The 20,525-nt window shown below is 36.2% G+C and overlaps 1 protein-coding gene across 1 annotated transcript in view; it reads left to right on the top strand.

Annotated features, from left to right (window-relative positions):
• The window catches only part of SPATA5 (spermatogenesis associated 5), a 245,125-nt gene that overhangs the window by 55,286 nt on the left and 169,314 nt on the right, over positions 1-20,525 (top strand). The window contains 3 exon segments of the mRNA XM_014539027.1: positions 4,213-4,422; positions 14,843-14,896; positions 16,518-16,597. Coding sequence (XP_014394513.1) covers positions 4,213-4,422; positions 14,843-14,896; positions 16,518-16,597 — 344 coding nt within the window.

Genomic DNA, 20,525 nt, shown 5'->3' with positions numbered 1-20,525 from the left:
CTTTTCAGACTCCTCATGTAGTTGGGGTTTGAATTTTGAATAAAGTTTTTATTTTTAATCAATTGGGGATTGGCAGTGTAGATGGTTTGGGACCCTATAGTAGAACTGGAGCTTTGACTTGTTTTTTTAAGAATTCTCCAAAGAATACATTTTTAAAGCATAGGGGAAAATACTTGTCTTTTTACTGTATAAAGCTAGAGGCTTTCACTTATTTTCAATTAGACCTAAGAACACATTTGAACATTGCTGTTCCCTAATTTTGCTTTATGGAAATCTTTTGCTTGTTTTTCCTTTTGGATCTTGGAGGTTAGATTTTCTCAACTTACTTCTTTCTGCATTATGTAGTATCTTTAGAAATTTGGTATGTTTACGATTTCAAAACAAAATCAATGTACTTTAAACATTTGAATTGTTAAAAAGCTATTGTATGGCCCAGCAGAGAATTTGGAACAGGTACCAACACACTTGCTTCTGCCTGGCTTCTTGTCCATATGTTAGAACTTGTTAGCATGAAAGAACAAAATGAAAAGTTGCAATATTTTTGATAAAAATAACACTTTAAAAAGCATTTTTGTTCCTGGCAGTGTAAAACTTGGCACCTAGCAAATAAGAGGACTCACAGATATATAAAGACACTGTCAGCCCCTCTGGAACTACTGAATTCCTCCCTCATAGTAATTCTCCCAATGTCTGCAATCCAGTTCATTAATTTTTATTTTGTCCTCTTGGAACTTGTCCATAAAAGTGTTGTTGTTTTTTTCCTTTCTTTTTAAACCTGATCATCAGGTCTTTTGGCTGCTATGGGTGTGTAGTTTGAGTTGAGATTTTTTGTGTGTATTGTTGGATTCTTGTCCAGAAAGTACTATAAGATGTTGGGGGTGGGGGGGTCGTTTTCCTTGGGAAATTTATCTCACTGCTCTGTCTCTGCTTGTTTGACAGCTGTTCCTTCACTTCTAACTTTATTACTAATTCAAAGAGTTATAAAGCCATGTGTGAGCAGCTGTTCACTGTTTCATTAGGACAAAATAGAAAGAAAGGACCCAACTATTATCAGGAGTGATTTAGGTTAGGTTGTAGAAATAATTTTCTGGCAGTTATGATATAGTAACTTAGTAAAAAGAGAGAGTTGTAGAATTTTTTAAAAAGAGCATAAAATAGTATTTGTTGAAAGATGAGAGAAGTTGAAAGATGAAATACTGACTGAAGATGGGATAGTGAACCAACTAGTTTTGAATTCCTGTTCTAGTTCTAGGATTTTATGATTTCATGCTGGAGTTTATTCTCTTACAAACTAACTTTTCCCATGACTTTCTGTGTTTAAGACTCTTCCGTGCAATTGTAAGCTTTTTAAGCTGATTTATATTTATTTTTGAGTTGATATCTTAGCTATAGAAAAACTTCATTTATTTGGCACCCAGGTGCTGAATTAAAATTTAAAACTTGTTTGCTTTTAGTTAAAGAAATGTAATAATCAAAGGGAAAAAGAATAGAAAAATTTGGTAATTAAATATTGCTCATGGAACTACAAATGTGATGCCTTAATCCTTATCTTTTGTCACTAGTCCTTCAGAATATAACTATTATAATCATGTTTCAGACCTTTAAATAATACCTAGCATGTGTTAAATAGGTACTGTGTGCCTGGCTAAAAGTGCAGCTAATTTAATAGATAGTGTACTGTTTAATTCTCACAATAATCCTGGGAATTGTATGAATATGAAAAATGTATGAATATAAAATTGTGAATACATTATGATGTCATTGAAAGCACATACACCCACGCGTTCGCGCACATGTATTTGAAAGGTTGTAAGTACTAACAATGGTTACTTTTAGGTGGTAGGAAAACAGATAATTCTTCTATTGTCCTTTATAATTTCTTATATGCTGTATTTATTATATATCAATTATCTTTATAATCATATGAGATGGGAATTGCTACTATTATTTTCACATTCTGACACGTTGGCCATGTCTTACATATGTGCAACAATTTCCAAATCGCTATCCTCACCATCTCACATATTTAGGAACTGTAAAACCATTTTAAATATTTTTTAGAAGTTTTTGTATTAATTTGTGGAAAGATATTTTATGTCTTTAGACAAAGGCTGTGTCTTTTAGGCTACTTTTCTTATTCCTCTCTAGATTACAAAATTTTGAGACTATTATCCTTGTGCCTTTACAGTTCCTAAGACAAGTCCAGCACATAGAAGATATTTTTCTTAAAGTTTATTTAATTTATTTTACTCGTAAATTCCAACTGCAGTGCAATAATTGAAAACAAATTCCTTAATTTCCAAACATTTTTTTGTTTTTGTCTTTTAATGTAACTCAATTATACACTTGCCCAAAGTCTGAGTCCTGGTTGTTACCCTTGATTCCATATTCTTTTTCACTACCTCTCCAAATCTAATTAGTTATTGTTGAAATGGATGAAGTGTTCGGGATAATAAACTGGCATTGTGTATCAAGAGACCTTAAAAATGTCCATGCCTTTTAATCCAATAATTCTTACTTTATAAAATAAATCAGGAAAGCAATTTAGAAAAAAAATTATATAATCTCAGGATTATGGTTGGTAATACAGCGTTCTCCTGGTTCTGTGGACAAAAAACCATAACATGCAAATTCATTTGGGAAAAGTAATCTTTTTGTGATATTAACAACAACAACAAAAAACAACAACCTTCTGTTTTCTTAGATTTGTAGATTGTTTTCTGACTTTTCTTCTTCTTATTTCCTCTTGCCTCTTAAATGCAAGTGGTGCCCAATACCCACATCTCTCTTTTCATGGTTGGCAATTTTAATGGATCTCATGGATTCTTTTGTTTGTATGTAGAGATTTCTGAAATCTGACATTCCAGGCCTATCCTCTTTACAGTGCTCCATTTGTGATGCTTACATTCAAAATACTCAGTTTTCATCTTTTGAATATCATTTAACTGTGGAAAAAAAAATCTATCTTGTTTATTTTTCCTCCTGAAGATCATTTTTCTGTGGTCCATATTCTATCAACCTGTCTTGACATCTTTTCTTTTCAATTCTCCCTCTTTCTTATTCCACCCTCAGAACCCTCCACTGTAGACCTGCATTGTCTTTCTGGCGTATCTTCATTATCTACAGGTGGTCACCTTAGTTTAAGCCTCTTTTTTTGTTTTTAAGGATGTTTGTGGTTGGTCTGTAATTAGTCTCCCTGCACACTCTATCCTCAAATGACTTTTGTCAGAGAATCTTCCTGATGCACAGATCAGACCACATCACTTTCTAGATTAAAACCTTCAAAGACTTCTTATGTGAATAAAGAGATTCTTAAACTCCTTCATCTAGTCTTCAGGCTCCTCTACTACTATATGGCCTCAATTTAACTTTTCTAATTTTACTTCCCACCCTCAAATTTTTTTTCTCTTATCCTTGTCATACTTTCTTCTGAGTCTTTTATCATATTTTCACATTTCCAGATCTCATCTAGGCTTCAAGAGTTGAATTTCAGATTTGCCTGCTAACTGGAAGGAATCTTTCCTTCCTGGGAACTCTCAAAGGCCTTTTCTGTTTCTTTGCTATTGTGCTTAGGATCCTTTCCATTGTACTATGGCTATTTCTGGGCATGTTACTGGTAGTTGTTAAGTTCTTTAAAGTTATTCATGTTTTATTTTTCTATTTCCTAATTAGTTCTTAATGCATATTAAGTAAATAATATGTAAGGAGCTCTCTTGTTTGGGGGGCATTTCATATTTGAGGAAAAGGAACAAAAATTTGAGGATATTTCATCAGTATGCCAGACAGAAAAGATTATATATTCCATAAGTACCTACAGAAATATATTTTCAAGTATTTGCTGAAAAAGAAAGAAAATAAATTAGGTGTATAGATAAGACTTTGGGTCACTAATACAAACCATTTGCAAACAGATGAAACCTAATTTTAAAAGCCATCTAGAATAGAAGATAGACTTACCAGTGTGTTCAATCATTTAAGCAGTTATTTATATAAGATTCGCAAGCAGAAACATTTTGTTTTTCTGTAGCATTTCTATAATATGCAGATTACATTTTATGTACTTTTAATTAATCTTCATATTGTTGGAATTTCTTTTAGGATCCTCCTGATTTTTAAATGGTCTGTTCCTTCTCTTGTACTTCTTTTGTTGATCTTTTTTTTTAAGTTCTCTGTTCTGGCAAACTTATGTTTAGAACATGTTCTGTTTTGCAGGTATCCTGGTCAGATATAGGAGGACTGGAAAATATCAAACTGAAATTGAAACAGGCTGTGGAATGGCCCTTGAAACATCCGGAGTCTTTCACCCGAATGGGTATTCAGCCACCTAAAGGAGTTCTTCTGTACGGGCCACCTGGTTGCTCTAAAACGATGATTGCAAAGGCTTTGGCCAATGAAAGTGGACTGAATTTCCTAGCAATAAAGGTATGACATTAAGTTTTTAAATTGCTAATTTCTATTCTAGTCCCCTTAGAACCCATCCTCTCATTCCTGCCCTTCAGAGAACATGAGAAGGCAACTTAAGGAGTAGCTGATTTGAGTTTGATAGCAATGTAGTATAGGGAGATGAGAGATAAGTAAATTAGTTTCATCAGCAAATCAGGTGGACAGTAGACGACTGCTTTATTTAGTTTCTTGATTCTCAGTATTTCTTACACTCGTGTAATAGAAACCAGTCTTCTTTAGTTTTTACATTTTTAAATTATACTGATCACTTTTGCTCATCTAAGATTTAATTATAAATAAATACTAGGGGCCCGGTGAATGAAATTCGTGTACGGGTGTGGTCCCTAGGCCTGGCTGGTGATCGAAGCACGAGCAATCTGGTATAGAAGGGCAGGTCCCAGCTGACCTCCGGGCCCTGGGCAACACCTGGACCCCCGGGCCCCAGTGCGCCCCCTATCTGCCTGAATCATTGAGCCCCTGCCTGGCTCCCTCAGCTCCTGGGAACTGCCCCCCACCGCTGGTCGCTGTCTGCAGGGCGATTGGTGGGGCTGTTGGGCCCCTGCTCACACCTGTCTTGGCCTGGCACCTCCCACTCACCTGCTCCACCATCCCGCCACGGTCCCGCTCTCATCGGGGCCCATTGGGGCCTGCTGCCAGTGCCCTGTCGCCGACACCTGCCATGTTCCGTGCCGCCCCCTGGTGGTCATTGCATGTCATCGCGAGCAGTCGAACTCCCCGTAGAGGGGACAATTTGCATATTAGGCTTTTATTCTATAGGATATATAGGATAATTGTGAATTTGATATTTACATACATAGAATTTTCAAAGAAACCGGATACTTTATATGGTAAAACTAGGTTCCTTAAAATAACACTTGCAGTCAGAATGTATGTACATTCTACTCTGAAGTACACACACACACACATTTGTTCACTGCCTTGTCCTATTACTTGGGATAGATAATCCTATTTGATATGTAGTTTTACATTTACTTTAGGACCAGATATTAATTTCTATGAAATGTGATTACATATCCAGTTACTAAATATACATACATAAAACCTCAAAATCATTTCTGTGGACTTTACCACAAAAATATGTATTTAAATATTTTAAATAGCAAATTTATTTCAGAAGAGGTACATGATAATGGTTTTTTTGGTTTTTTTAAAATTTATTTTTATTGATTTCAGAGTTGAAGGGAGAGGGAGAGAGAGATAGAAACATCTATGATGAATAAGAATCGTTGATTGGCTACCTCCTGCACTCTCCCTACTGGGGATTGATCCCACAACTCAGGCCTGTGCCCTGACCAGGAATTGAACCGTGACCTTCTGGTTCATAGGTTGACATTCAGCCGCTGAGCCACACCGGCCAGGCATATGATAATATTTTGGAAAACAAAAAAAAGATAATGTTTTTATATCACCAGAGATGTTTTTCATAACAAAATACATTTTCTGTCTCAGAACATTGAAATCCTTGGCAGCTTGAAAGTATAAGGCTTATTTTACTTTTCTTTTTTTTTATATATATATTTTATTTATTTTTTACAGAGAGGAAGGGAGAGGGATAAAGAGTTAGAAACATCGATGAGAGAGAAACATTGATCAGCTGCCTCCTGCACACCCCCCACTGGGGATGTGCCCGCAACCAAGGTCCATGCCCTTGACCAGAATGGAACCCGGGACCCTTCACTCCACAGGCCGACGCTCTATCCACTGAGCCAAACCAGTTAGGGCTTATTTTACTTTTCTTAAAATTTTTTGTGGAGTGATATTTAGATATGTTTAACCTATTTACTTTTAAAGCATCAGTATCTTCATAATCCCTACTGTTTGCATACTTACCTTTGTTTGTGTGGAAGATACTGGATCATGAAGATTTGGAGAGGAAACCATGTTATGCTGAATCACAACCACAGTTTTCAATGTTGGAGTAATGAATTATTTTGAAATTTCCAGTTGCTTTTTCTGTGGTTCCTGTCCTCCTACCTTGAGGTAGTGGACATGGCCATTTTACCGACATTTTCTACTCTTTCCTGTCGCCTCCATTTTTCTATGCCTACATTGTCATGTAATTGCACAATTACATATGATAAACTTTGAATTTTTCTTGTCTATTCAAAATCTGAACCTTATTTTACAAGGACTTAGCTCATAGTTATTTGCACTTGAATCTCACTTTTTCATGACCTAACATAACATTCCAGATGCTACCAGGACTGCTTTCTGGCCTATTCTATGGTTACTCAAAAATATATTTACTACTGTTTTTGAATATGAAATTTTTCATAACTTGAGATAGTTTCACTTTTGTCTTTTTCCAATGTAAGGAAATTATTCAAAGTGTTCTTTGAAAAGTTTATCTTAGATACTGTTCATTTAAAATAACCATGTGTTCAGCTTTTTTGTTTGTTTAATTTCATTTATTTATTTACTAGAGGCCCAGTGCACAAATTTGTGCACCAGTGGGGTCCCTTGGCCTGGCCTGCGGGATTGGGCCGAAACTGCTCTCCGACATCCCCTGAGGGGTTCTGGATTGCGAGAGGCTGCAGGCCAGGCCAAGGACCCCACTAGTGCATGATTGGGGCTGGGGAGAGATGTGGGAGGTTGGCCAGCCAGGGAGGGACTGCAGAAGGCTCCAGGGCTTGTCTGGCCTGTCTTGCTTAGTCCCGATCGGCCGGAGCCCAGCAGCAAGCTAACCTACCGATCGGAGTGTTTGCCACCTGGTGGACAGTGCACATCATAGTGAGCGGTTGAGCGGCCTTAGCATATCATTAGCATATTATGCTTTGATTGGTTGAATGGCATAACGGTTGACCGGACACTTAGCATATTAGGCTTTTATTATATAGGATTTATTTGAGAGAGAGACAGAGTGAGAAATATTAGTTTTGTTGTTCCATCATTTTATGCATTCGTTGATTGATTTTTGTATGTGCCCTGACCAGGGATTAAACCCACAACCTTGGCGTATTGGGACAATGCTCTAACCCAGCAGTCGCCAACCTTTCGGACCTCACGGACCATCAGTAGTCCGTAGACCACTGGTTGGTGACTGCTGCTCTAACCAACTGAGCTATCCAGCCAAAAGTGTTCGGCTTTTTAATTAAGTTTTTAGTTTTTTAGGTCACACACACAAAAAGTAAGTGATGTTAAGAAATTTTCTGCCCTGACAGGTTTGGCTCAGTGGATAGAGCATCGGCCTGCAGACTGAAGGGTCCCAGGTTCGATTCTGGTCAAGGGCATGTACCTTGGTTTTGGGCACATCCCCAGGAGGGAGTGTGCAGGAGGCAGCTGATTGATGTTTCTCTCTCATCGATGTTTCTAGCTCTCTATCCCTATCCCTTCCTCTCTGTAAAAAGTCAATAAAATATATTTTAAAAAAAAAAGAAAAGAAATTTTCTTAGAGTTCATACTTACTTATAGATTATCATATTCTACTTACAATTTTTTTAATGTGGATTTTTATTCAGTGTAGAGTTTTTTAGTGTGGTTTCACAGTATTATTTTTAAATTTGGTTGGAGGATATATTTAATGAAGATGGGTGTTCATCTTACCATTTTTTTCAGCTTTCTTATATGCTTAAATTTTTCAAAAGTAAAAGCTGGGAACATGAAAAACTAATTTGCTTTTCTTAGCATTTTCATTGGTCCTTTCATCTTGGTCTGATTTTGTGAGAAGAGTTAAAGTAGCTTTGTCATATAGCTTACGTATGAGATGAAGTAAAAACATTTGGGAATTCACATTGTATTATTTCTAGTTTTATCTTTCTATGAGGAAAAAGTTGCCTTTTGGCTCCAACATACATGTTTGTTTTCTAAGGGTTTTCAGTGTTATAATTTAAGTGTGAGCTTAAAGCAGGTCTTATACGTTTTTAAAGTGATCAGAAAAAAGTAGTTAGACATAGGGATTTTCTAGCTTGTTGGGAAACACAAGTGTTTTAATACATTGAAAGGAGAAGCTCCCTAGTACTTTTCGCAGTGATAATTATCTTTTATTCCCAAGTTAAAGAATTGAAAGACTTTAAACATTTCTTTCTCTGAAATGAAAGTACCCTCTCTCTTCCTCTGTGCATCTTTTCTACACAGTGATTAAGAGATATACACTCTACTCAGAGTTAAGACTTCACCTTGGCCAATTGTCTGGGCCCTTAACATCCTTTGGCATGTATATGTGTTTTTGTGCAGACTAGTACTTGACATATGCTTCAGTTTAGTTTGTTATCTGGGTCAATTATGTCAAAATATTTTCCAGTTGAAATTTCCTCTCTGCTTCTCTCTTGCTTTTGTCTGGAGTGCTACAATAGATTAATTACCCTGGTATAGTTGGGCTGCTTTACTTTATGAACAACTGTTACTGATTCTGGAAGAAGGGTGGTTAGGTCTCTGACAGGGATTTTCAGCAAGTCTTTTATTAACTGTATTGGTGAGTAAAAAAATGTAATGAACTTAGTGTATCCTTGACTTTTTGAGGAGATTTTCTTCTGATACCTCTCTCAGAGAGGAATTTTACAAAATACATCCTGTGTTCAGGAAAATCTATACTTTATTCAGAGCAGTGCACAATTTAATTTATTTAACCAGATTTTCTTTATTTAACCAGATCCCCTATCATTCTGTTATCAAAAATACAAGATAATCTGAACTTGGTAAGTTCCAAGTTCATCTTGAAGCTTTTGTTTGTAGGCTAGTCTATAAATCAGAGAGCTTCCATTTTGCAGATATTACATGGAAAACTGCATAGACACTTCTTTTATATTCTGAAAACTTTAAGATTGGTTTCTAGGGTTACATATACGGACATGATGCTTAAGAAAGTGAAATGACTTTTCCAAGGTCAAAATGCTGGTGATAGAACTAAAATTTGATCTCGGGACTTTCTGACTCTAGAGCCTGAGCTCTGAATCCATTGTATTATAGGATTGTGTCTGTGTGTGTGTGTGTGTGTGTGTGTGTGTGTGTGTGTGTGTGTGTTTAATAAAACTAATTTCCAGTGCTTTTTTCATTAATTACACCAAGTTACTGGAGAAGGTGTTTCAGGCAGTTTCCATAGGGCAGCTTCAGAAAAGTGGAAAGATGGATGTTTCTAAGACCCAGTTTAAAAGTAATTTTGTTTCTCTGGAACAAAGAAAACTGAGAAAAATAGCATGGTTTTGAAGTGGTAGTTGGTTGAGTTAATAAGAAAAGTTTATCATTGGCAAAGAAACAGGAACCTGACCAATAAAATAGAAGTGCATGGAAAAATACTAGTAGTTGAATAAAGTGGAGCTTGCCATTTACATACTTGTATGTGATCTGTGCCTTTGAGACTGAGTGTATTGCAATGAAAAGCACTAAGCTAGGGTTCAGGTGGCTTTGGTTTGATTCCTAACCCTAGTACTAAATGTTTGCTCTGTAACCTTAAACAAGTTCTCTTAAGTCTCAGTTTTTTATCTGTATAGGCTTTTTGAGAGGACTAGATTAAAAAGATAGGTGAAAAAATTTTGGAGGGCATAACTACCCCACTCCTTAAATATGGGCTGCATATGGTTATGACTTCCTTCCAACCAAAGAGTTCAGTATGGAAGCCGGGGTGGGGAAGAGCTGCTTTCTAGTGGAGAAGTCTGGCAAATACTACCTCAACCAGGTGATCAAGGTTCACATCTTCAGTGATTAGTCATGTTGATAGTATGTGCTTTTTGTATTGTGAGGAGGATCCCAAGGAAACATGACAACTAAATATAATGTTAGGACTTTCTGGATAAGATCTTAGAACCGAAAAAGAACATTAGCTAAACACTAAGGAAATCTGAATAAATGTGGAGTTTAGTTAATAATGCATTAGTATTGTGGTTTTTAAAAAATATATTTTTATTGATTTCAGAGAGGAAGGGCGAGAGAGAGATAGAAACATCAGTGATGAAAGAGAATCATTGATCGGTTGCCTCCTGCACACCCCCTACTGGGTATCGAGCCCGCAACCAGGGCATGTGCCCTTGACCAGAATGGAACTCAGGATCCTTCAGTCCACAGGTCGATGATTTATGCACTGTGCCAAATTGGCTAGGGCAATATTGGTTTAGTAATTGTAAAAGATGTACCATACTAATATATGATATTAATCATGGGAAAACTTAGCGTGTGGTGGGAGGTAGGGTTGGGCATATGGGAATTCTTTATACTGTCTGCTCAATTCTTCTGTAAGTCTTAAACTCCCCTCTTCCCAAGAAAAAGTCTATTAATTAATTAAATAAAAGAGTTTTAAAGTCACTATCACAGATCTGGGCATATTATAGACATTCAGTGAATGTAATTGAAATTAAAGGCCGGCTCAGAGTGGTGTCCTGCACCCTACAGGATGAGTGGAATGCAGGGAAGGAAAAGCATGGGGAAGATTGTCGATTCCTTGCGTGAGGACAATGGAGGAGACCTTTCCAGTTCTTTATCCCTCTGTTCCTGGTGGTAGTGGAAAGTTACTAAGAAAAGCCCTGTGAGGAAGTTGGCTGGGGAACCTCCTGGGTTTGGGCTGCCCTGAGCTTGCCTGTTTCACTGCTGTTCTCTGTTGAAGCCTATAAAGATGTATGTTGGTTCTGGCCCCAGACCCAGACCCCATATTCTAAAGAATACTTTCTTTTAGAGTTTTGGTTATTTTTTCTTTCACCTTGGGTACAGTTTCTAATTTAGAGTCTCACCAGGAACTATGTTCAGTTGTGTGCCTTTTGTGGACGTTAACTCTTTCTTTTCTTTCTATAGGTTTGCTGTCATGTGGACATGTCTAGAGTCTGAGACCTTTTGAGTTTCTATTTAATTTCCTTTAGAGTTTTTATTTTTTAACTTTAAAAATCCCCTTGACTTCTCCCAATAATGTTGTATAATGTGCCCCATACATTTAAATTGGCAATTATTAACATCAGTACTAAATAAAGACATATACTTCATTTTATCATTGTTAGAATGGCTGTTAGGGAATAGTAACCTATTATTCTTAAGACAAATAGAGTAGTTAATATGCCATTGTCAGTATAACAAACTTCTATAGAAGTTAGATTGTATTTACTTAAATTTGGCATTTTTTGTACACTGTTCAAGTTGACATATTAAAGTTGAGACACCAATATGTTAAAACTATATGTTAATAAAATGGTTTTTTTAGTTAGGCTGTATCAGTTGATAAAACTGCTATATGAAATATATGTCTTGATATGAAAACATCCTATTACATTTGGCTAAAATAAAAAATGACAATAATATGAACTATAATAACAAAACCTTTAGCAATTGGAATCTAAGAGAACCAAGAAAAATTTAGAAAGAGAAGAATGCTTTCAGACTCTTAAGAAGTTTATTTAATAATAGAGAAGAAAACTTTATTATTGGGTTGGTTTAATTTTTTTATTCATAGATTCCAGCTGAGAGAGACTAGTTATTCTTTTCAATCTTTTTAAATAGAATTTAATTGGAGTTGAAATAAATATTACAGATTTACATTTATAACAATTTAAAAATATCTGTAAATGTTTTACATTGCAACAATAATTTCAAACTATACATTAAGCACCTTCTGTGTGTCAGGCATTGTCAGTGGTAAGCAAAGATGCATTAGATGGTTCCTTGTTATCTGTCAGCCCATAATTTAGTGAGAGAGACACTTAACTAAACAAATGACATAATGAAATGGGTAATATTTAGAATCTTGATGATTAATTGTATGTGAAAATTGAGAAACAAAGGGAGAACTTGAGGTGAATTTTTTTTGTTTTTGTTTGTTTCCAATGACTGACAGGTGGAAGTACCGTAACTCTGGAAAGAGTATGTGAGGAGAAGAAGCTGGTTGGAGGTGGGGAAGCAAATAATAAATTGGGATTTAGACATGTGGAGTTTGGGAATGCCTTTATACTGTTTTAAAAAATAAGTTTTTGTTTTGTTTTTGTGCCCTTAATATATTTTTATTGATTTCAGAGAGGAAGGGGGAGAGAGAGAGAGAGAGAGAGAGAGAGAGAGAGGGAGAGAGAGAGAGAGAGAGAAACATCCACGGAGAGAGAGAATAATTGATTGGCTGCCTTGTCAACGGCCCACATTGGGGATGGAGCCTGCAATCTGCCTGGGCATGTGCCCTTGATAGGAATTGAACCCGGAACATCTCATTCTGCAGGCTGACGTTCTACCCACTGAACCAAACCAGCTAGGGCTAAAAAATAAGTTTTTAACTGATTTTTAGAGAGAAAGGAAGGAGACAGATAAAGAGATAGAAACATCAATGAGAGAGAAACACCATCGATCGGCTGTCTCCTGCACACTCCCTACCCAGGATTGAGCCTGCTGGTCATGTGCCCTGATTGGGAATCAAACCAGTGACCTCTTGGTTAATGGGTTGATGCTCAACCACTGAGCCATATTGGCCAGGCTGAGATGCCTTTAAAACTACATGGCAGATCCATTGTAAATATGGATTTGTAGCTCAAGAGGATGGTGATTTCTAGAGATAAGAGTGTGGAAGTTGAGACCCAGTGTTTAAGATTATGCATCATAGATAATAAAGAAGATTGAGACAAGAGAGTCAGGAATAACATACTAAGGGTTTTTGTGGACATGTGGGCATGTACACTTTACTGCTAGCTTAAATGGAGTCAGCATGGTGTCCTCAGTGTAAGTTCTTAAAATTTGTTTGTTTTCTTTTGAGTGAATGAATTATGGAGAAGGTTTGTATTATACTTATTGAGACGAACAGCTTGAATTATCTTCCCTTTCTTCAGCTTTTGTTACTTTTTATTTTTTTTATTTATTTTTTAAAAATATATTTTATTGATTTTTCACAGAGAGAAAGAGAGAGGGATAGAGAGTCAGAAACATCGATGAGAGAGAAACATCGATGAGCTGCCTCTTGCACACCTCCTACTGGGGATGTGCCCGCAACCAAGGTACATGCCCTTGGCTGGAATCGAACCTGGGACCTTTCAGTCCGCAGGCCAACGCTCTATCCACTGAGCCAAACTGGTCAGGGCCCTTTGTCACTTTTTAGTAGAAACTTGCCCAAGGCCTGGTATGAAATGCCTGTTTTCAAATTTTTTGAAGTGCTTTTCCAAAATGGCCTTCTGTATGTGCTGATGCTGGTTTTTTAAAAATTAATTTTCAAGATCCTGTACTTACATTACATATATGTAATTCTATCTCATGTGAGTTTGGGTTTTTATGAGCATATTCCATAACATTTAACTATAGTTAACACGTAGGTTAACTTGCCTTCCCTAGACATTTCAGAACTTATAAAAACTTGATTTGAATTGTAATAGCCAAAAGCAACAGGCAGGTGTCAGACACATTTAAAAAGCCCTTGGGAAGACTGGAAGAAACCCAGTAGATTAAAGGGACAAAATTGCAAGAGTATGAGGTATAAATATTGCCCTTGAATTTGTGACTGATATGGTGTAAAATAATGAAACAGTAAAAGATAAGTCAGTTTTAGTTCACACTAGATTCAACAGCTGGACAAATATTTTACATGCATTTATGCTATTTCTGTTGTTTTGTAAACTTGAACACTTGATCTCAGCCATGGAATCATGCAAAATAATGCTACCCTCAACTAAGCCAGTATATGGTACTGGTAGTTTTCTTTTTCTTTTTTTTTTCTTTCCTTTTTTGGATTCCAAAATCTAAAATATTTACTAGTTGGCCTTTTACAGAAGAAATTTGCCAGTCCCTGTTTTAAATGGTATCTCAGTCCATTTAGGTTGCTATAAAAAAATATCATAGATTGGGTATTTATTCCTCACAGTTCTAGAGGCTAGAAGTCCAAAATCAAGGAGCCAGCAGATTTGGTGTCTGGTGAGATCCCACTTCCTGGTTCATAGATGGCTATCTTTTTGCTGTGTCCTCACATGGTTGAAGGCCCTTCTGGTAGTTTTCTTGATCACCCTTATCAGTGAAGCACATGGTATCTAGACAGGTGGATTGTGGTAGGACTGACACACCATAGTTATCTGGTAAGTAAAATTGGAAAAGAAATAACCTTATCCAGTCTCATTGATCTGATCTATTCTAGGGATTTATGTATCACTTTCTTAAAGAGTTAAATAACTTACGATCAAATATGGGTCTCACAGACCGTACTATATGTACCCATGCTAGCAGCTAACCCTAGCACTGTGCCTGATATAGGGTGAAAATGGGGGCAATGGGTAGACAGAGAACAAGATGTTTATGGTCACAGCCTTGCCTTTGTATCGATGTGAACATGGAATGGCTTAATTTGTTGAGGCACAAATAACATCTAGTGAGAATAAGCATGCTAAAGGAACTAATTATAAGCATATTTTTATTTACTTCCCCCCCTTTTCTTCTTTCATTTTTGTATTTGCTCTTTCCTCGTGGTTATATTTATAAAGAACTAAACAGATGTTTTTTTCTCATACAGGGGCCTGAATTAATGAATAAATATGTTGGTGAATCTGAAAGAGCTGTTAGAGAGGTAAGAAGATGATGCCGCAAAGTGGAACTCTGCACAGGAGAACCATACTTCTGTCCTCTGTATGATTTCCATTTTGCTTGGGTTACAGATTTTGAAATTTCCAAATCTAAATTCTAGTGGTATATTTTTTCTTTAGGCAAATATTATTTTATTATTTAAAAATGCATTTTTGACCACCTACAATATTTTGTTTTTAAGCCTCATAGTAGTACCATCCTTTAGTTTTACCAAATAAAGATTTTTTAACAACTGCCAGCATTTTATTTTAGAAATGACATGTGTATACTTACAAAGAACACATGATCTCAGAATGAGATTTAAATCCTTTAAACTAGATAGTCCTTTAAATCGAGTAAACTTAGTGTATGAAAACGCCACTGTACTCTCATTTAGCCTGTGCCTAAGTGATAGGCCACTCCTTCATATTGCGGAAGCTACATGTACTAAATTCGTGTAAAATCAAGGTGCTGGATTTGGGTAACAACAGCAGTTTGACCACAAGTCTTGACTTTCCCAAGCGGAGGTGGGCCTCCCTCACATAGGCACCCTCTATCCTCACAGAAGCTAAGCAAGGACAAGAACACACAAATAGCAGTGGAGTGGATGGTCTCCACTTGTGAAGTTAACTGAGTGTTACAGATTGGGACACTTTCTTTTTATCTGAGAAAAAATTTTAAGTTACTTTTTTCCTTTTAAAATGTAGGTGAAGATAATTGTATAAAACATTAATTGATAATGACAGCACTATCATTAATTAAAATGAAATAAAGTGATCTTTATAAATATTAATGCTTTGGTAACTGTTTTGTATTTTTATGGTCATGATACTTGTGACAAGAAAATGGGGGCCTAGATTTCAGGTAACACACGTTTGGATTTCTTTCTGTATGTGCAAGCTTTTTCTAACCCATTTCCACATGCCACACTCATGGCTATCAGGCCAGTCACTGGTGTTGATAGTTTGATTGACTTGTGGTATAACCAACCAATGATCTTCCAAGTTTTGGCCATTTTTCTTGTCCCATAAACTATTCCTTTCCCATAAAGTCTTCAATGACATGAACAAGGTGCTTGGTTTGAGTTTATGGGTATTTTATATGCTAAGCTATGGTTGATTTTGCACATGTATGATTTTTCTTTTAAATATGTGTTGATTATAGTTAATAATACCTGCCACTTACTGAGTTCTTAATATGTTTTAGGCATTGTACTAAATGCTTTGCATTATTATTATTTTTTATTTAGTTCTGAAGAGAATCTTCTGAGATTGGCATTTATTATTATCTGCATTTTATAGATGTAGAAATAGAAGTTCAGAGAAGTAAAGTTAGCTACTCTGAAGGTCATACAACTACTGAAATGGTGGAGTTGGGATTTTAGCTGAGATTGTTCGATTGCTTAATCACATTACCTCCTACAGGCAGACCTCTATGGATACATATTGTTGCTTTACCTTTGTGCAGTGTGTGTCCGACTATTATAGGTTGTAGACAAAATGATTGGGCTGATTGTCTTGTACATAATAGATTCAGTTCTAAACAGTTTTCAAACTAAAACCAATGACAGGAGTTTTTTGGAGTTTGCTGATCTTTCCCTAATGTGGCGCTCTTCTTTCCACCAGATCTTCCGCAAAGCGAGAGCAGTGGCTCCTTCCATTATTTTCTTTGATGAACTGGATGCCTTAGCAGTTGAAAGGGGCAGGTAGGCAATATTTCATAGGACTACTGTTAAACATTAGCAATCACAGTGTAGAGTAAATAGCATTTCTTATACCAGTTTTACTTAATAGTACATTTGGCATAAAGAAAACATTTTTCAATTCATGTGGTTATTTTCTCTTATACCCATTAAATTACTTCATGAATATAATTTCTCATATACCCATTAAATTATTTCATGTATATAATTTCATATACAATTAAGAAAAAAGCCATACATTGATATCCATTTGGGACATTTGAGTTAATTTTTATAGTTTATTATCTACAGGGATTCCTAGCACTATCAAAATTTGAGTTGTTATAAATATGTGATTAAAACTATAAATAAAAGCTCAATTAAGCATAATATAATGATACAGTAGAACTCAATTCCAAGATGTTATTACACAGATGTTAGTATTTCTGAATTAAATCATGTTTCCAAAAATATAAATTAGGTACAATAGAATAAAAATTAGTATTAATAGTTTTGTTCCTGAATTTCAGGCACTGAATATAATTATTTATATTTTAAATATATAATCATATAGTCACACACACATATATGTATACATATCACAGAACTATTTACAAGTATGACTTTTTTTCTCTACAAATGTTTAGAGGTCCTTTAAGGAATATGTGCAAGTACTTCATGTTGGAGAATGTTAATCTGTATGCTCTGTGCATAACTTCCTGATGTATATATTGATTATAAAAGTTCCCTGATGGTAATTACAGTGATGGCAGAGGGCACCATGTAAGCCTCAGGAGTAAATTCAATAAGAAGCATTGCTGTTCTCTTCCTTCCTGGGTAGTCTACCCTGCCTCACCGGATGAGAATGTAAACTCATTAGGAAACTTGTTAGGTGGGAGCCTGCCCTGCTTTCCTGTTTGATCTTCTGTAAATACCCACCAATCTTCTTTATTTTATGAGTTAAAGTACTTGGGTCCTTTTTATTACTTCTGAAGTGAGATGACACAAAAGGTTGCAAATAGCTCAAGTTCACCTTAACTGCAAGAGAAGAAAAGGAAGCCAGAAAAGTTAGCTGATGCAGTGTGACCTGCCACATTCATGTGATGTTGGGGACATCTGTTTTTGGAGTCTAAAAAGGAACAGGGTGGGATACATTGTTAAATGTGAACCAGATGGGAGGTAGAATATGTAGCAGATTCTCATAAAATGCTTTTGAAATAAAATGGTGTGAGAAACCAGACTTGGCACTTGGCAGAAATAACCTGTTTTTGCAGGCAATTTGGTCAGTAGGACTTTGCTAATGTATTAGAGATGCTAATGATTTGCAACCTCCAGATATCATTTCCTTTAATAGTGTTCATTGTATTCTGTACTGTGTACTTCCCTCCTTCCCTGGCTCCTTCAAATCAAGTACAAATGAATTCTGTGTAGTTTTCCTTTGTATAGAAAACTAGAGGCTCGGTGCATGAAATTCGTGCACAGGTAGGGTCCCTAGGCCTGACCAGTGATCAGGGCTGATCGGGGCCTTTCGGCTGCCGGCCAGGGCCTTCCTTCCCCGGCTGCCGGCCGCTGGACGGGGCCTCCCTCATTCCGCGCCACCCCCTGGTGGTCAGTGCACATCATAGCGAGCCATTGAACTCCCAGTCTTCTGGTTGAACTCCCGAGGGGACACTTTGCATATTAGCCTTTTATATATATAGAATTGGGGTCAAAAGTTATTTGACATTTCAGAAAGCAAAGATGAGATTGATAAGCAAATGTAATGCTAATGGGCCAAGGTTGAGCGTTTTGGTTGTATTTTAGTTGTGGTGAGCCTCATGCGTTTGTTTTTTTATAGCTGTAAGAATCTCATAGAGTGATATTCTCTTTTCAGGGTGGTTGTTTGTTTGTTTTTCCTAATTTGTTGATGGGCCACATTGCCTAGAAAATGATTGTTTTATCTAATTGATTGCTATTACCTGAAAACAAAAAATGAAACCTCCACAAAGGTATCTATCAATAGCTGTTTCAAGCTATTAAACCAAGTAACATTTTCAAGCTATTAAACCAATTTTATGCATTGTTAAAGAAATGGAAACATGGAAAAACAGAGAAAAATAAAAAATTCCAAACTAGGAGGCATTTCTACATAATATTGGGCTATAGCAGTGATGGCGAACCTTTTGAGCTCGGCGTGTCAGCATTTTGAAAAACCCTAACTTAACTCTGCTGCCGTGTCACATATAGAAATTTTTTGATGTTTGCAACCATAGTAAAACAAAGATCTATATTTTTTATATTTATTTTATATATTTAAATGCCATTTAACAAAGAAAAATCAACCAAAAAAATGAGTTCACGTGTCACCTCTGACACACATGTAATAGGTTCGCCATCGCTGGGCTATAGAATAGTCATTGCTTTCATTTGTTCAAACAATAACATTAAGATCAAACCCATATGGCTAGTCCAAAAATGGCAGTGTGTAAGAAAGCTGTTTCTTCTTATCAAGGTTTTAATTTCCAAGTTTAAGATGTCTTACAAATTGAGCAGAGAATTATGATGTACTAGTATACATACCAGTCCTTACTGGCCCATGCATGTTAAACCAATTATTTGACATACTATTTGCTTAGCTTTAAAATAGGTATGCTTTCAGACAGATTTTTTTAATACATACTTATAAAAGTGTCTAATTACACCACTATTTTCTCCTTTTTGCCTCATTTAAATTTCTTTGGGACTTGAAAAATAAATAAGCCTTATATTTATTTTTCTTTATCTGTATACTCATTTAAATTATGGTTGTTTTGAATAAGATTTTTTGGGAGTCTTTATTTCATGTTGGGAGTTGGAGGAAGTATATGATCCCTTTTGCAAAGTGGCTTCCGTGATCTCCCTAACATTTGGGAAATTGAAAATGGTGTTAAAGTAGCATAGCTCTTTTGAAAATAGGGAGGAATTAAAGCACTAAGATGGGGAAGGGGTTACTGGGCTAATAATATTAGCTAACGCTCATTTAATGCTTATGAAGCTATAGACTTTTAAGTGCTTTATAGGTTTAAAAAAATTTAAAAAGCTCACAAAAAGGCCCCTGTATTAATGCAAAGTAGGTTATTATACAATTGAAAATTGGCTTTGGTACTCTGTTGCATCTCTAGCTACCTTAAGTTTATACATTTTTCAAGGTTATAGTGGGGAGAGCAAACTCGGCAATAATTCATCAGTCAAACTTGTCTTAGGCAGCAGTGGAGAGGTGTAGGGGGAGCCCCATGTACTGTATTGTCTTGGCCAGGCCTCCTGTGACTGAGGACATGGTCACTGGCTCACCTGGAGACTCCTAGAGCAACCTCCTCTGTCACTGATCCTGAATCAAGCTCATCAACTGATTGCCTGGTAGTTCCAAACTGCAGGGAGAACTAGAAGAGATTTGGAACTGGAAGCATATCTCTGGAACTTAGAGTCACCAGCTGGAGAGGCCCATCTTGTTTACTTAATTAACTTCCAGATAACTGTGACTTCCTTTGTTTGGAGTGACTCCCTTTGTCACAGAACATGTTGTGTGGCCTTTTGTTGTATTATCTTCAAACTACTAGCCCGGTTCATGAAATTCGTGCACATTAAAAGGGAAATAATTAGCGGAGATATTTTAATATTGCTGTTTGCCCTTTCTCTATAATAGAAGTGTGAGAGATAAAAGGAACTTAGTAAAATGTATATGAAAATAATATATAAATTTATTAATAAACAGTAACAAAAGGATATAACAACAGAAGCATGATGTAAAAATGACAAAAACATGATATGAAAACAACAAAAACATGATATAAAAACAACAGTGATGCAAACAATGACTGATAAAGTGATTAAACTTATTCTAATATCTCCCTGTACACCACATTAAGAGTGAAAACACTTTCAGAGTGCTTGACTAATTTCCCTTGGAATGAAGTATTTAGAACTTTAACTGTAA

Source organism: Myotis brandtii, unplaced genomic scaffold (genome assembly GCF_000412655.1).
Source record: "Myotis brandtii unplaced genomic scaffold, ASM41265v1 scaffold208, whole genome shotgun sequence".
Taxonomy (NCBI): domain Eukaryota; kingdom Metazoa; phylum Chordata; class Mammalia; order Chiroptera; family Vespertilionidae; genus Myotis; species Myotis brandtii.
Note: the sequence above shows the minus strand (reverse complement) of the source record. Positions and strands in the feature narration are given on the sequence as shown.